General features: G+C 43.7%; 1 protein-coding gene across 1 annotated transcript in view; it reads right to left on the minus strand.

Annotated features, from left to right (window-relative positions):
• Gnptab (N-acetylglucosamine-1-phosphate transferase subunits alpha and beta) overlaps positions 1-17,542 on the minus strand; it is an 81,262-nt gene that overhangs the window by 20,671 nt on the left and 43,049 nt on the right. Inside the window, exons 8-13 of the mRNA XM_004650224.2 lie at positions 7,837-7,998; positions 7,139-7,318; positions 6,748-6,918; positions 4,048-4,171; positions 2,146-2,349; positions 516-1,603 (exon numbers count right to left, since the gene is read on the minus strand). Of these exons, the coding sequence (XP_004650281.2) occupies positions 516-1,603; positions 2,146-2,349; positions 4,048-4,171; positions 6,748-6,918; positions 7,139-7,318; positions 7,837-7,998 (1,929 nt within the window). The remainder of the gene's footprint in view (positions 1-515; positions 1,604-2,145; positions 2,350-4,047; positions 4,172-6,747; positions 6,919-7,138; positions 7,319-7,836; positions 7,999-17,542) is intronic.

The raw sequence follows: 17,542 nt of genomic DNA on the forward strand, positions 1-17,542 counted from the left end.
AAGAAAGACAGGCAAGAATTCCGCTGTTAGGGGCTGAGGAGACTTAAAGGTGCTTGCTTGCAAAGCATGCCCGCCCAGATTCAATTCCCTAAGCACCGTGTAAGCCAGGTGCAAAAGTGGTGCATGTGTCTGCAGGTCTGGAGTTTGTCTGCAATGACACTTTTGTTGTGAGGGTTACAGGAAAGCAGGTTTAATAGAATCGGGTTTAATAAAAAGCACTTAGGCCAAGCGTAGTGGCGCATGCCTTTAAAGACAGCACTTGGGGGTGGGACAGAGGTTAAGTTCAAGGCCAGCCTGAAACTACACAGTGAATTCCAGGTCAGCCTGGGCTCGAGTGAGACACTAACTCGAAAAACCAAACAACCAACAGCAACAAAAAAAAAACCCCAAAAAACCCCATTTAGTTCAGTGCCAAGCATAGAGAAAAGCTGATGGTCACTCTTATTATTATTTCATCACACAGAGTTATTTATGTCTGCTGAGCATGACAAAGAATAAGGCCGGCTCTAACTTACATCAAGAAGGTCTTGGAAATACTTCTTTTTCTCCCAAGGCAAAAACCCAAGGTAACTTCCGGTGTGGTGCTGCAGCCTTCTCCCAGGCACCACGTCATCCACAGCGAGGGGGGCCTGAGCCTTGTCCGCCACCCCATCTCCCTCCTTGCCTTTCCCTACGAGCTTCTCTTTAGCCACGCGACTTTCTGGTGAGGTGCGTGGAGGTGACAACTGTTCTTCGGGCATACTCACGCCGGCTACACTTTGGATCTGAGTTTTTAACTTAACTCTTGCTTTGGTCTCCGAGACCACAGGTACCCTCAGATCCTGGTGGTGACCATTCACTTGCGCTGGCCCAGCTGGAACAGCTGTTGACCTCTGTAATCTTTGAGCAGTAACAAAGTGGTCTGAGCTTTGGTGAGTCAGTTTTTTGGGGGGAGCCTCCAAATTGTCACTTGCTTGTATAGCTGGAGTTTTTACTCTAATATTCGATGAGTTCATCAGAAGAGCCCTCAGCAAGGCCAACTTGGACAAATTGTATCCTTTCAAAGTGATGTCCCCACGTTCCAGTTGCAAGTCCAAGTTGCTCAGACTCAACTGGGCCTCCTTTGGAAGGAGTGAGGTATTTACCACGGGGATTTTCACCTCCTCCTGGAGTCTCCCAGTTGTGTTAGTATCATGTCTCTTGACCTTCGGGAAGCGTTTTCCTTCGGGAATATCCTCAAAAAGAACTTCTGCCTCTGGAAGAGGTGTTACTGGGCTAACCAGACTTTCATAGGGCTTCTGGGTTGTGGCGTTCAGTCTGGGTCCCTCCCTCGTGTCCACATCCACCGATATCTGGATCTTAAATTCCTCATCACTCATGCTTTGAAAGGTGAGGTTAAAATGCAGCGTGGTGGCGTTCATCTCGCCATGCATGATGAGATGCAGGGTTTTCCACTTGTTGGCGATAGAAGCGTGTCGAATTACTGGGTTGTCACTGTAGGCACCTTCAACTCCTCTTTTGGCTATTTCTGCAAAGCTGAAATAAGGCAGGCGCTCACCTTTTGGGATAACATAGTGCGTCTGGTTTGGGAGGAGAGTTACTTTATACAGTTCATGAAAGTGATCTAGAGAAAAAAAGACAAGCATGGTTTCTTTTCAATTAGGCATTTTTTATTCCCTTCTTAATTCTTAAGGATTGAGTTTGTATCTTCTAAAACTTATTTTCTATTAAAATGGTCAGAAATTCAAATCTCATAGCTTTGAGCATATGAGAATTTTTACCATCTTATTTTACCATCCGTGGCAACCATAATGATTTAACTCAATATAGAACTATGGCCTGATTCTTACCTATAATTTCCAGTGATCCATTTCCATATATTTTTGTCCATTTAAGAGAAAAATAATACCTTTCTGCCAAATGCTCTCCATTAATAACTTTGCAATAAAACCCAAAGCTCAACACATCCATATTTAATGAATCACTGAGCTCCTGTTTCCCAATTAAAACCACCTATTTCTAGCTTATTCAAAGGAAAAGACCCATCTTAAGGGTCTATATCTTCTGTGTTCCTTTCAACGAGTCTAGGTGTGCAACTAGAAAAAAGATGCAGAGAGAAGAATTACTTTAACGACATCCAAATATGTTTTATGGCGATGATGATACCTTGTCCACAGTCACCAGCATCGAACCCACAGGACAGGACGTTGCAGGCTTGGTCACAGAACTTATCAGCGAGCCAGGAATTTGCACATCCTTGGTTACAGTAAGAGACACTGTTTATTCCTCCACCAAACTGCCAGGGCTGCCCGACTCCCATACTCCCGGTGCCCCCACCTCCGGCAGCGTAGCGACTCCCTCCACTGTTACCTGTACGGGGGGAGGAAGGGAGAATCTGGCTGGGCTCACAACTTCCAAAGAAGACAGCTCCTCATTTCTTACTAATAAGACTGATGCATGACTTGCAGTCAGAAAGGTTCATCCCAGGCTTAGCGGTTTAGGCACTTGCTTGAGAAGCCTAAGGACCGAGGTTCAATTCTCCGGGTCCCACGTAAGCCCGATGCACAAGGTAGCACATGCGTCTGGAGTTCATCTGTAGTGACTAGAGGCCCTGGAATGCCCATTCCCTCTCTCTCTCTCTCTGTCTATCTCTAATAAATAAATAAAAATAAAAATCTTTTGCAAAAAAATAAAAAGAGCCAGGCGTGGTGGCGAATGCCTTTAATCCCATCACTGGGGAGGCAGAGGTAGGAGGATCAACCATGAGTTTGAGGCTACCCTAAGACTACATAGTGAACTCCAGGTCAGCCTGAGCTAGAGTGAGACCCTACCTCAAAAATAAAACAAACAAACAAAAAAAAAAAAAAAGGAAGGTAGGTAGGTAGGTTAAAAGACTCATCCCATTCTTACTTTATGTGGGTACTGGGAATCAAAACTCAGGTTGCTAGGCTCCGCAGGCAAACGCTGTAATCACTGAGCCATCCCTCCAGCCCTATATCCCATTCGTTAGTAGAGAGGTCCATGGGGCTTCAGAAAAGACAAAAAAGGATCACTGCTTGGCAGCAGCATGCGACTCAGACTTGTGGGTGGCAGTGGTCATTACAGGGATGGTGAAGCCAGGGCGGGGGACTATCCCAAGGACCATGACTACCAGAACTGCCAAAGCCACGCCCAGACACGAGTACTGCATGGGTATTAACATTATTAATACCAATGCTTAGACAGTCTGGTTTACACACCTGTGTTCACTGACGGACAGGACTTAACAGAGCCGGGAGCTTTGTTCCCTGCCACAGTCAACACATCTCTCAGCCTGTCTCTTCACTCAGAACGTTAGGATGACAGTGTCTGTGTACACATTCTATCGCGAGTAACCAACAATCCAAGTGGATAATAACCAAAGCTCTGCCGTTTAATGCTTTAAGTGAAGGCAGAACAAACATCAGCCCATAACAAGACCCAGTGTGAGTCTGTGCGAGGGAAGCGGCGAAGGAGAAGAGGTAGTTCTTGTGCACCTTTCACCAGTTCACAGCCCACGGCCATCTCCTGATGAAAGCCGCTGTCACTGGTTCCTACAGAACCAATTTCAGTGATTTTGAGTTTACATAATTAAGAGAATTCTAGAATAATTAAATAAGAAAAGAGAAGGTATTCTGAAGTACAAAGCCAACCTCAGAAAATGCCCTGAGCAAGGAATAACATGAAGAAATTAGGGACTTGGGGACACCAACCAAAAAAAAAGTCTCTGAATTCCTGGCTGTTTCAATGTGTGGTTTAGTAAGTCAATAACATGTGTTCAATCATGATTAAGAATGAAAAAGTGTGGCCAGGTGTGGTGGAGCATGCTTTTAATCCCAGCACTCAGGAGGCAGAGGTAGGAGGATCACTGTGAGTTTGAGGCCAGCCTGACGCTACATAGTGAGATCCAGGTCACCCTGGGCTAGAGTGAGAACCTACCTCAAAAACAAACAAACCAAAAAAAAAAAAAAAAAAAAAGAGAGAGAGAGAGAGAAAGAGAGAGAGAGAGAGAATGAAAAAGTGGGCAGATCACATTCCATACATCCTTACCAGAGCAATCACCACCATCCCAATCACAGGCTGAATTATTACAGGCCTTGTCACAATAGCCATCTTTAATCCAGGAGCCTGGGCAGCCCTCAGCACAATTTGGCACAGGCCATGTCAAATAAACCTACGATAAAATCAAAGTGAAACACAAAATAATTTCTTGTTTTTAATTTGTTTTCAAGGAGAATGTATATGTGTGTGTGTGTGTGTGTGTGAATGGGTGTGCCAAGACTCCAGCTGCTGCAAATAACTCCAGATGCATGCTCCATTCTGTGCATCTGGTTTTGCATGGGTACTGGGGAACTGAGCCCAGGTCATTAGGCATTACAGACAAGTGCCTTAACCACTGAACCATTTCTCTAGCCCAGCAAAATGATTTCTGACACCCCTTAATTCAAATTAATTTAGGGTTTGCTGATGCATGCCTTTAATCCCAGCACTTGGGAGGCAGGGGTAAGAGAATTGCTTTGAGTTCAAGGTCAGCCTTAGACTACATAGTGAATTCCAGGTCAGCCTGAGCTTAGAACAAGACACTACCTCAAAAACAAAACAAAACAATTAATTTAGCCAGGCATGGTGGTGCACGCCTTTAATCCAGTACTTGGAAGGCACAGGTAGGAGACCTGCCATGAGTTCAAGGCCACCCTGAGACTACATAGTGAATTCCAGGTCAGCCTGGGCTAGAGCAAGACCCTACCTCAAAAAACAAAAACAAACAAAAAAAAAATTGTTACTTCTCTTTTAGCTTCTTCCTTTCCTTTCCTTTCCCTTTCCCTTTCCCTTTCCCTTTCCCTTCCCCTTCCCCTTCCCCTTCCCCTTCCCCTTCCCCTTCCCCTTCCCCTTCCCCTTCCCCTTCCCCTTCCCCTTTCCTTTCCTTTCCTTTCCTTTCTCTCTCTCAAACCCAAGATTCTAGGAAGGTAACGATTTCCAAGGCTGATTGCTCACATTCATGTTAGTGCAGCCTGTGCCCACATAAAGGCTTGAAGCCCTGCAGTACAAAGTACCTGTACTATTTTTTTAATGCATGTTATTTATTTATTTGAGACACACAGAGAGAATGGGTGCACCAGGGCTTCCAAACACTGCCAATGAACTCCAGATGTATGCACCCCCTTGTGCATCTGGCTTATGTGGGTCCTGGGGAATCAAACCAGGGTCCTTTGGATTTGTAGGCAAACACCTTAACTGCTAAGCCATCTCTCCAGCCCTCAAAGTACTTATGCTTACTGCTTCCTTACTGCAAGGACTCAGCTCATGCTTTATAACATGCTTAGAAATAAAACAGCAATGTGTTAGATTTACATATGAGTACAAAATTATGCCAAAATAGATGGGAAGGATGTCACAAATCACTCTTTTTCTGTGACAACTGCCAGTAACTCCTGAGTGCATTTATGCACAATGTAGCTCACTTGTGAAATATAAGGCAGAGGTAATAGGATGGCTGTGACTTCAAGGCCACCGTGAGAGACCACACAGTGAGTTTGAGGTCAGCCTGGGCTAGAATGAAACCCTACCTTGAAAAACCAAAAAAGAAAAAAAAAAAAAAAAAAGCAGGGAGGACGGTGAGAAGATAGCTTAGCCAGTGAAGTATTTGCTTTGCAGGGAGGAAGACCAGAGTTTGATCAGCAGAACAGACATGAAAATGACAGGCGAAGGTGCTGGCGGGATGGCTCAGTGGTTGAGTGCTTGATGCACAAACAGGAGCGCCTGCGAGGACCGGAAACTGCCACACGTGTCTGCGAGCTTGCCCTGTGGGGGGGGGGGGGGGGGCAGGCACCAGAAAGAATTGCTATCTGATGAGCTGTGGAGGGAGGGGCAGTGAACACACAGCTCTGGGCTGAGCCAGAGATTCCACCACAAGGAAACAGGCCGATGAATGGAAACAAAGGAGGAACACACGATATTCTCCTCTGGCCTCCCCGCTCATGTGCACGGGCAGTATGCTCCACACACACATACGTGCCAATCGATCAATTAAACGCTGGGCATGGCGGTATATGTTTATAATGCCAGTGCGGGGAGGTGGAAGCAGGAGGATCCCTAGGGCCTGCCGATGAGCCAGTGTAGCCCAGTTGGCAAACTCCAGTTGGCAAACTCCAGGCCAGTGAGACTGTCTCAAAGGTGGACAGGACTGCTGAGAACCCCTGGGGTTGTCTTCTGGCCTCTGCACTCGAACATACATGCACATATACCTGCCCCCACACAAATACATATGCACATGCATAGTAAAGTCATTAAAATAAATATGTCCCTAGCCTTTAGAAATTATATCTATTTGAAATGTCTTTTTTAATTTTTTAAAATGTTTTTTGGCTTTTTTGAGGTAGGGTCTCACTAGCTCAAGCTGACTTGGAATTCACTATGCAGCCTCAGGGTGGCCTTAAGCTCACGGCGATCCTCCTACCTCTGCCTCCTGAGTGCTGGGATTAAAGGCGTGCGCCACCAAGCCCGGCTTGTCTTTTATTATTTTTATTTTAAAAAATATTTTATTTATTTGTTTGAGAAAGAGAGAGAGCATGAGAGAAAGAGGCAGGCAGAGAGAAAACCTAGGGAAGCAAGTGTCTTCTAGCTCCTGACCCTCCTGAGTCAAAAATGCTTGTTTGATAACGCTTAAATAAATATTAAAGTATATACACTGGTTTCCCTCATCTGCTAGTGGCTTCCCAGCTAGGCACCAGCCCCTGTCTAGGCACTCACCTTTTGACCTTTGGAGTGACTGTAAAAATCATCTGGCCAGACATCCTTCCCAAACATGACATCATCATTTAGGTAAATAAACTTCTGTGACAGCCCTTCAATGCGATGGATGTGACTTTCGATAGCAGGTGAACTAAAAGTCGGCAAGTGGCTGACATTTCGGAAAACATCCTTTAAACAGAGAAACCACACAAATAAAAAGGAGAGTGAATGAGACCTGAGTGGGTTTGGTTTGGCATTTACATATATATAGAAGACAAGAGAAGAAACTGGAAAGGTTTCAAACAGGTGAAGCGGAGGAGGGTGAGGAGGTTAAAGTCTGACATCCTTGTACCACACTGAAGTGACAGAACAGGCAAACGTGACCTGTGGAATTTGCAACGTGATATACCTGATGGGTTACTATTGTCACTCGCGGATTGTCAAGGTTCAGCCAGGATGGAATCTGCCCATTGGTGACAATGAAAATATTCCGAACCCATGGCGCATGTTTCTCGATAGATCGCAATGAGTATCTCAACTCTTCGTTATCTTCAAAGCGGCTGGCAGACACGTCCTCATCCTGCTTGGACTGAAGGAAACATTGGGCACATGAAGACGCGAAGTGCCCCTAAGTCCCAGCTCCTCCCTCATGTCTTACCCTCTGCCTGTTCTGCTCTCGGGCTGACCTTCAAAGCCTAAGGACCCAGGTTCAATTTCTCCAGGATGCACGTAATCCAGATGCACAAAGTAGCACCTGTGTCTGGAGTTCGTTTGCAGTGGCTGGATGCCCTGGTGTGCCCATTCTCTCTCTCTCGGCCTATTTCTCTCTCTCAAATAAATAAAAATAAAATCAAAAGAGGTTAAAAAAAAAAAAACCTCAAAACAGTATGTTTCCCAAAGATACACTAACTTTTCATCAGTTTGCAAAATGGTTCCTAATAGTCAGTTCTTGCTCACTTCAATGAATGTTAAGCCAAAGGCAGTGCTTGCAAGTATAGACAAGTTCCAACTAGCTCACCTCTCTCCGAGACCTCTTCTAATAGACCGGCTTGTGAACTGTTAGCTATCAACTTTTGCTTTGGGCTGCAGGGAGTCTGTGCTCCTCACCTGGCTGATGGCACTCAGGTCCCACAACAGATATGCAGGGCTTATGGTTAGCTCTTTTCCATCGATGGTCGTGTTCTTCTTAGTTTGCTTGTTCAGTTCCTGGAAGCCTTTGGGGTTATTCAGCTTCAGGAGGGCGACGCTGGCCTCAGAGTACAGTTGCAACTGCCAAGTACCAAGAGTCACACGTGGGAAAGAGGCTGACTTCACTGCTTCGCCTGTAATTGTTGCTCTTTTCTTTTCTTTGAGTCTTACTCTGAAGCCCAAGGTAGCTTAGAACTCACTATGTAGCCCAGGCTAGCCTTGAATTCATGGCACCCCTCCTGTCTCAGCCTTCCCAGACCTGGTTGATAGGCATGAGCCCCCACACTTTTTTTTTTTTTTTTAAGAGAGAATAGGCACACCATAGCCTCCAGCTGCTGCACATGAACTCTAGACTCATGCACCGCTTTGTACATCTGGCTTATGTAGGTTCTGGGGAATTGAGCCTGGGTCTTGTGGATTTGCAGGCAACCACCTTAATCACTAAGCCATCTCTCTAGCCCTTGTTTTGGTTTTCCAAGGTAGGGTCTCACTCTAGTCCAGGCTGGCCTGGTATTCACTCTGTAGTCCCAGGCTGACCTTGAACTCAGAGATCCTCCTACCTCTGCCTCCTAAGTACCATCACCCTTTTTACTTTAATCTTGAAATGAAAAGACAAAATCACAAATACCAAAAAAAAAAAAAAAAACAAACAAACCCTAAGCAGGTCGAAAATATTTTCTAGATGAATACAACAAGATGTTAAAAACAAGGAGGGAGGCTGGACATGGTGGCGCACGCCTTTAATCCCAGCACTCAGGAGGCAGAGGTAAGAGGAGCGCCACGAATTTGAGGCCAGCTCCTGAGACTCCACGGTGAATTCCAGGTCAGCCTGGGCTAGAGTGAGACCCTACCTCGAAAAACAGAAAGAAAGAGAGAGAGAGAAAGAGAGAGAGAGAAAGAGAGGGAGGGAGTGAGCAAGGAAGGAAGGAAGGAAAGAAAGAAAGAAACAAAGAGGTGACCAGGGCACCTCAGGCTCCACTGAAAGCTTTAGCCATAGCTCAAGGCCACTGCAAGATTCAAGATGACCTGACAGGTCAGAATTCCCCACCCTTTTTTGTTGTTGTTGTTTTCCAAGGTAGGGTCTCACTCTAGCTCAGGCTGACCTGGAATTCACTACGTAGTCTCAGGGTGGCCTCGAACTCACGGCGATTTTCCTACCTCTGCCTCCCAAGTGCTGGAATTAAAGGCGTGCGCCACCACACCTGGCCTCCTCACTCTTCTATGAAGCCCCTCCCACCTTTTCAAAGCTGGTTCCATTGTTCTTTTTTTTTCTTTAACAAACAATTTTTTAAGATTTATTTTTATTTATTTATTATAGACAGAGAGAGAGGGAAAGAGAGAGAGGGTGAGAATGGGCACACCAGAGCCTCCAGCCAATGCATATGAACTCCAGATGTATGTGCCACCATGTGTATCTGGCTTACATGGGACCTGAATATCGAACCTGGATCCTTAGGCTTCATAGGCATGTGCCTTAACTGCAAAGCCATCTTTCCAGCCCTCAAATATCGATTACTATGTATTCAAGCAAAATACATATGCTAGCCAACAGCTATTACCAATCTACTTATACTAGAGGAAAAAACCATGCAGGGTAACTTTGCTGAAATAGGTGACTTGCATTTGCTACTGGGTATCTGACCAGCTTTCCCACCTCATCCCTGAAGAAGTGACTTTGGCATGGTTGCCTGAAGGACTTCTTGTCAGAAAACTGCCTTTCAGGGCAAAGTTTTTGGAGCCATCATAAATCTAAGAGGGAGCCATCGTGAACAGCAACGTGTTTTACAAACAGGGCTCAGTGCCTTAAGCCAACATCCACACTGCTTTCAATGGCAGTAAGTATCAAAACTTTCTATGAGAAGTTTTTATACCAGAAGCTGTGGAGAGAGGTGAAACCACTCACCTAAGACAGAAAAATCCTTCTGTTGAACAGGCTCTTCTGATAGAGCCAATGGTTTCCTCCTTTCTCAATGCATAAAACAGAAGCAAACACAAAATACCAAGGGCTTCATCTCAGCTGTATTTGTTGCAGATTCTATTTCATTCACTTTCTAAGCAGTTCCCCCAGTTTCCAGGGGTCTCAAGACCAGAGGACAGCGTTAGAATTCCCCATTGTCTTTCTCCTTTTCCGTATTGTCGGCCATTAATTTTTGCTAACAGTGATAGGGGATAGGTGTGGGTGCACATGTACACGTGCAAAGCCTTTCTGACTGTGTTCTTTTGCCGTAACAATCCTGGGGCAGACATTAAGTACCAGCAGTCAAACTCCCTGCTGCCTCTATGAATGGAAGTGTAGGAGGCAATCTGCCTGGTACCTGCCCACCATCCAATCTCTCTTCCATTTCCTCCCATTCAGTGGTTCCTACACCATTTCTGAGGGCTCGCTGTATGGAAAGAAATCATTATTCTAGAATGAATACAATAATTTAATATCCTAACTTAGTATTAAATTTATTGGAAAAATATCTCCTAATTTCTTCTGTCCAAAATGCTTTTATCATGGAAATTATTTGGAAACTTTAGCCACTGTACAATTTTACAGATTTTGACACTATTTAAGATACAGGTTAAAAAAAAGAAAAGTGAGCCGGGTGTGGTGGCACACGCCTTTAATCCCAGCACTCAGGAAGCAGAAGTAGGAGGATCGCTGTGAGTTCAAGGCCACCCTGAGACTACAGAGTGAATTCCAGGTTGGGCTAGAATGAAACCCTACCTTGAAAAAAAAAAAAAAGAAGAAGAAGAAGAAATAAAGAAAGAAAGAAAAAAAAAAGCTAGAGGCTAGAGAGATGGCTTAGCAGTTAAGGCACTTGCCTGTGAAGCCTAAGGACCCAGGTTCAATTCTCCAGGTCCCATGTTAGCCAGATGCACATCATGGCACATGTGTCTAGAGTTCATTTGCAGTGGCTAGTGGCCCTGGTGTGCCCATTCTCTATCCCTCTGTATCTAATAAATAAATAAATAAAATGATTTTTAAAAAGTTAAAAAAAGAAAGAAAGAAAGAAAGAAAGAAAGAAAGAAAAGCCAGCGAGGTGTGGTGGCACACTCCTTTAATTCCAGCACTCAGGAGGCAGAGATAGGGTGATCGCCATGAGTTTGAGGCCACTCTGAGGCTACACAATGAATTCCAGGTCAGACTGGGTTAGAGCAAGATCCTACCACGGAACAACAAAGAAAATTTTAAACAGCCAGAAAATAGCTGGAGAAATGGCTTAGCAGTTAAGATGCTTGCCTGCAAAGCCCACAGATCCAGGTTCAATGCCCCTGAACCCATGTAAGCCAGATGCACAAGATGGCACATGCAGAGGTAGGAGGCCCTGGCATGCCCACTTTCTCTCTGCCCCTTTCTTTTCTCTCCTGCTCTCAAATAAACAGAAATAAAATATTTAAAAAAAATTTAAGCCAGAGAAGGAACTGAGGCTAATATATTCTTAACACACAATAGCTCAGCCAACTTTGGACCTTTTTCTCCCCCCAACTCGGCAAATATCACGCATTGACTGAAATGGATTTATGGTAGCATTTCATTTTCTTTACTTGTCTAGGCAGTGCTCACCAGGGAGCGCCCATCTCAAGGAAGCAGCACCTAAGAAAGATGCTACAAGCTCAAACATCCCGCTAAGTCAATCAATGAAGCCGAACTTCATTATCACTGTGCACACACTCTCATTTTCTTTTGTGGCACTGGGGTTGAACCCAGTGCTTCACAAATGCTGGTAAGGGCTCTGCCATCACCAGCCCTCGTTCTACTTTTTATTTTGAGACCGAATGTCATGCATTTGCACAGGCTGGCCTTGAGCCCGCAGTTCTCCCGCAGCGGTCTCCTAGGTAGCTGGGCCGGCAGACCCAACGTGCTGCTCTGCTTCAACTTGGCTCTGGGAAAGTGTTTGTATTATTTAAGGTTTCTGAAAATTTGTTTAGAGGGAGAGGGAGAGACCTCTAGCCACTGCAAACAAACTCCAGACGCATGTTCCACCTGTACATCTGGCTTACATAGGTTCTGCAGAATAGAACCTGCAAGCAAGTGCCTTAACGGCTAAGCCATGTCTCCAGCCCAAAGGAATGTTTTTTTGTTTGTTTTTTTTTTCCTGGTTTTTCAAGGTAGGGTCTCACTCTAGCCCAGGCTGAGCTGGAATTCACGAATTCACTATGGAGTCTCAGGGTGGCCTCAAACTCACAGCAATCCTACCTCTGCCTTCTGAGTGCTGGGATTAAATGCGTGCGACACCATGCCCAGCTCTGGAATGTATTCTTGATAAAAGAAGAAAACAGAGCTAAGGGCTTATTTCAGTGGCAGAGTGCCTGAGTCTCATATGTGAGGCCCTGGATTCCAACCCAACACTGCCACCAAGGGGAAAAAACAAGTGTTTAAGATAACAGATTAAGATGTTTTAGAGGTTGGTAAGGTGACTTGAGAATCTCAGCAAAACGTCAAGACATTCACAGCATTGTTGCATCATTTTAAAATAATACCTAATTTTATTTCACAATTCGTGTTTTCCTTTTCTTTAGTAAAAGCACAACACCGGCATGGTTCTGTTGTTGTTTTGGTGTTGGCTCTTTGAGACAGGAGCTTGCTGGATAGTCCAGGAGGCCGTGGGATTCACTATGTAGATAGCCTGGCCTCACACTGGTGACAATCCTCCTGTCTCTGCCTTCCAAGTGCTGGTGATTACAGGTATGTGTCACCACACCTGGCTTTGAAACTAGTCTTACATTAGCGATCTTGTCTAGAGATGGTTTCCTACTACATAGGCACTGAAAGCCAGGAAGAAGGCGCGATGTGGTGATGCATGCCTTTAATCACTCTGCATTTGAGGCCAGCCTGTAGCTACACAGTGCAATAAGACCTTACCTTGAAAAAAAAAAAACAGAATAATTCAGGAAGAAGGTGCCAACAACTGGAAGTAAGGAACCTCAGAAATGTTTCTAAGTGTGGTAGTTTGATTAAATGGCCCCCAATATATTCAGTGTTTTATTACAGTTTGTAATTTAGATGTACATCTACCTGGCTAGAGGAAGTGTTACTAGAGAGATCTTGAGGTCCAGCCCTAAGGTTGGTGGTGGACTTAAAATTCCAATCTAAAGATACACAAAGTGGAAGAGACTTCTGGTTAAGATGGCGGCGTAGGTACCACGCCAAAGCAGCCTGGGGGGAATAAAGAACAAAAAACCTCAGCAAAATACACACTTTTACTAAAAACTCAGGTGTATAGGAACTGAAGCGGCAGCAGAGAAGTAGGAGAGATCCAGAGCATCCAGAGCCCGCACAGGCCAGCAAAAGCGGCCCCGGCAGCTCCGCCAACCGCCGCGGCGGCAGGGCGCACCAGAAAGCCGCCAGGCTCGGCTCCAGCCGCAGGAAAAGCCAGGTGCGGGCGCTTCCCTCACACCGCGCTCTCCGCAACTCGGAAACGTGAGGGGAGAGCGGCAGCGAGCAGCGGAGGAGCAGACCGCGAGGTAGAAGAACACGTGGAGCAGCGAGACAACCAGAGCAGCCGCGGCTCCCTCCCCTCCCCCACCGCCTGAGCCCAGCTCCGGCGAACAGAGCAGCGGTCCTGGGACCCGGCCACGCCAACTTGAGCCGACAGCGGGACCCAAGCAGGAGCAGAGTTCAGCAGCAACATCAGCAGCTCCGGAACTGGTACCAGTGGCCCCAGCAGCAGCAGACCCAGAAGCAGCAGCGGTTCCAGCAGCGGGGGTGCTGATCTGCAGGGCCACAGTTGCCAGGCTTGGTTTGCCCCTCAGGAAAAGCCAGTGCCCAGCTCCAGAAATCAGAACAGCAGCCCGACGACCCAGGCAGCAACTTGACTGAGACCAAAATCATCCAAGGTAACTGGGATTGCACCAGGGAAGGGTCTCACTTGGTCACAAGCTGACTGGGATCCCTCAACAGACCAGAAATCTTAACCTCTGTGTTGATAGAGGATCTGGTTGTTATAATAACTACTCTGGCATACATACTTGGGGCTGTTTTTGACTGAATGGGTACAGTGTTTAGTTAACTTTTAGAATCTACCAGGATTTTATTCCACTCAGCCTACTTGAATACTCCCATAGCAGGGAAACTCAACCCCTAGGAGCACCTTTGTAGATACTCTCAGAGTCTTAAGAGCCACATCTAACACCTTAAGCTCCTACCCTGAAAATATATAACATCAAATCAATTGATACAGCTAAGAATACCCAGCTAGCTAGAAAATCCAAGCATTAACTTAATCCAAGATGCAAAAATATATACATTATAACACAAGAAACACTAAAAAGCAAGACAATATAAATCCACCTAAAAATATTAATGCATCAGAAATGACCTCCAGTGAGAACGAGTTAGAGGAAATGCCTGAAAAAGATTTCAAAAGAATGATTGTAAATATGTTCAAAGAAGTCAGAGAACAAATCAAAGGAGTCAAAGAGGAACTTAAAGAGGAAATCAAAGGAATCAAAGAAGATGCAGGACACCAATTTCATGAAATAAAGAAGGCAATACAAGACATAGATAAGGAAATAGAAATAATAAAGAAAAACCAGTCAGAATTACTAGCAATGAAGAACACAGTTAATGAAATAAAAAACTCTGTAGAAAATCTCACCAGTAGAATGGATGAAGGAGAGGACAGAATATCTAAGCTAGAAGACATGGTGGCAGATCTAATACAGGCCAACAAAGAGAAAGACAAACTTATAGAAAAGTATGAGTGGGAATTTCAAGATATTCGGGACACTATGAAAGATCAAATATTAGAATTCAGGGCATAGTAGAAGGAGAAGAATTCCAATCCAAAGGCATAGTAGGTGTCTTCAACAAAATCATAGAAGAAAATTTCCCCCAAATTGGGAAAGAGGTGCCAATACAGATACAGGAAGCCTTTAGAACCCCAGCCAGACAAAACCTGGAAAGAACCTCTCCTCGCCATATTATAATCAAACTTCCAAACACACACACCAAAGAAAAAAATATTGAAAGCAGTTAGAGAGAAAAATCAAGTTACCTACAAAAGCAAGCCCATCAGGATTACAGCAGATTATTCAACACAAACTTTTAAAGCCAGAAGGGCTTGGGGTGATATATTCCAAGTTCTGAAAGATAACAACTGTCAACCAAGGTTACTTTATCCTGAAAAGTTATCCATTCAAATAGACGGAGAAATAAGGATATTCCATGACAAAAGCAGGTTAAAGGAGTATTTGAAGACAAAACCAGCTCTACAGAAAATACTTGATAGAATCCTCCATGCTGAAGAAAAGGAAAAGCACTCATATAAGGAACCTAGAAAAAACAAGCTATACTCAAATACTAGTTAACAGAAGAGAGCACAGGTAGAACCAGAACCACAAAAAAAAAAAAAAAAAAAAAAAAGGCAAACATAAATACACACCTTTCAATAATATCTCTTAATATCAACGGCCTCAATACCCCAACGAAAAGACATAGATTCGCAGACTGGGTTAAAAAGCAGGATCCTACAATTTGTTGTCTCCAAGAAACTCACCTTTCTACAAAGGATAGACATTACCTTAGGGTGAAAGGTTGGAAGACGGTGTTTCAAGCAAATGGGCCTAGAAAACAAGCAGGGGTTGCTATCCTAATATCGGACAGGGTAGACTTTACTCCAACGTTAGTCAAGAAAGATAAGGAAGGTCACTTTATATTGATTAAGGGCACACTCCAACAGGAGGACATTACAATCCTAAACATATATGCATCTAACATGGGGGCTCACAAACTCATCAAACAAACACTATTAGAACTAAGGCCACAGATAACACCAAACACAGTAATGGTGGGTGACTTTAACACCCCACTCTCATCAATTGACAGGTCATCCCGGGAAAGAATAAACAGAGAGGCATTTGGACTAAATGAGGTCATAGAAGGAATGGACTTAACAGATATATACAGGACATTTCATCCAAAGGCTGCAGAATATACATTCTTTTCAGCAGTACATGGAACATTCTCTAAAATAGACTATATATTAGGACACAAAGCAAATCTTAACAAACTCAGGAAAATTGAAATAATTCCTTGCATTCTATCTGACAACAATGGAATTAAACTACAAATCAGTAGCAAGAAAGGCTATAGAGCATACACAAAATCATGGAAACTAAACAATACACTACTAAATGATGAATGGGTCAATGAAGAAATCAAAAAGGAAATCAAAAACTTCATACAGTCAAACGATAATGAGAACACAACATACCAAAATCTCTGGGACACAATGAAGGCAGTTCTAAGAGGTAAATTTATAGCCTTAAGTGCCTATATTAAGAAATTAGAAAGGTCGCAAGTAAACGACCTAATGCTTCGCCTTAAAGCCTTGGAAAAAGAAGAACAAGGCAAACCAAAAAGTAGTAGACGGGAAGAAATAATAAAGATTAGGGCAGAAATTAATGAAATAGAAACAAAAAGAACAATCCAAAGAATTAATGAAACAAAGAGTTGGTTCTTTGAAAGGATAAACAAGATTGATAAACCCTTAGCAAATCTGACCAAAAGAAAGAGAGAAGAGACACAAATTAATAAAATCAGAGATGAACAAGGTAACATCACAACAGATTCCAGAGAAATTCAAAAAATTATAGGGACATACTATAAAAGCATATACTCCACAAAGTATGAAAATCTGAAAGAAATGGATGATTTCCTTGATCTATATGACCTACCTAAATTAAATCAAAATGAGATTAATCACTTAAATAGACCTATAACAAACATGGAGATCCGAGCAGTTATCAATAATCTCCCAACTAAAAAAAGCCCAGGCCCGGATGGATTCACTGCTGAATTTTACCAGACTTTTAAGGAAGAGCTAACACCATTGCTTCTTAAGCTTTTCCAGGAAATAGAAAAAGAAGGAATCCTACCAAACTCCTTCTATGAGGCCAGCATCACCCTGATACCAAAACCAGGCAAAGATAGAACAAAAAAAGAAAATTACAGACCAATCTCCCTCATGAACATAGATGCAAAAATTCTCAACAAAATATTGGCAAACAGAATACAAGAGTATATCAAAAAGATCATTCACCCTGACCAAGTAGGCTTTATCCCAGAGATGCAGGGATGGTTCAACATACGCAAATCTATAAATGTAATACATTACATAAATGGGTTGAAGGACAAAAATCACATGATCATCTCATTAGATGCAGAGAAAGCATTTGACAAAATCCAACATCCCTTCATGATAAAAGTCCTACAGAGACTGGGAATAGAAGGAACATATCTCAATATAATAAAGGCTATTTATGACAAGCCTACAGCCAACATATTACTAAATGGGGAAAAACTGGAAGCTTTTCCACTAAAATCAGGAACAAGACAAGGGTGTCCACTGTCTCCACTTCTATTTAATATAGTTTTGGAAGTCTTAGCCATAGCAATAAGGCAAGAGACACACATAAAAGGGATACAAATTGGAAAGGAAGAAATCAAGTTATCACTATTTGCAGATGACATGATTCTATACATAAAGGACCCTAAAGACTCTACTAGCAAGCTGTTAGAGCTAATCAAAACCTACAGCAATGTAGCAGGATACAAAATAAATACACAGAAATCAGTAGCCTTCATATATGCTAACAACAAACACACAGAGGATGAAATCAGAGAATCACTCCC

Source organism: Jaculus jaculus, chromosome 6 (genome assembly GCF_020740685.1).
Source record: "Jaculus jaculus isolate mJacJac1 chromosome 6, mJacJac1.mat.Y.cur, whole genome shotgun sequence".
Classification (NCBI taxonomy): Eukaryota; Metazoa; Chordata; class Mammalia; order Rodentia; family Dipodidae; genus Jaculus; species Jaculus jaculus.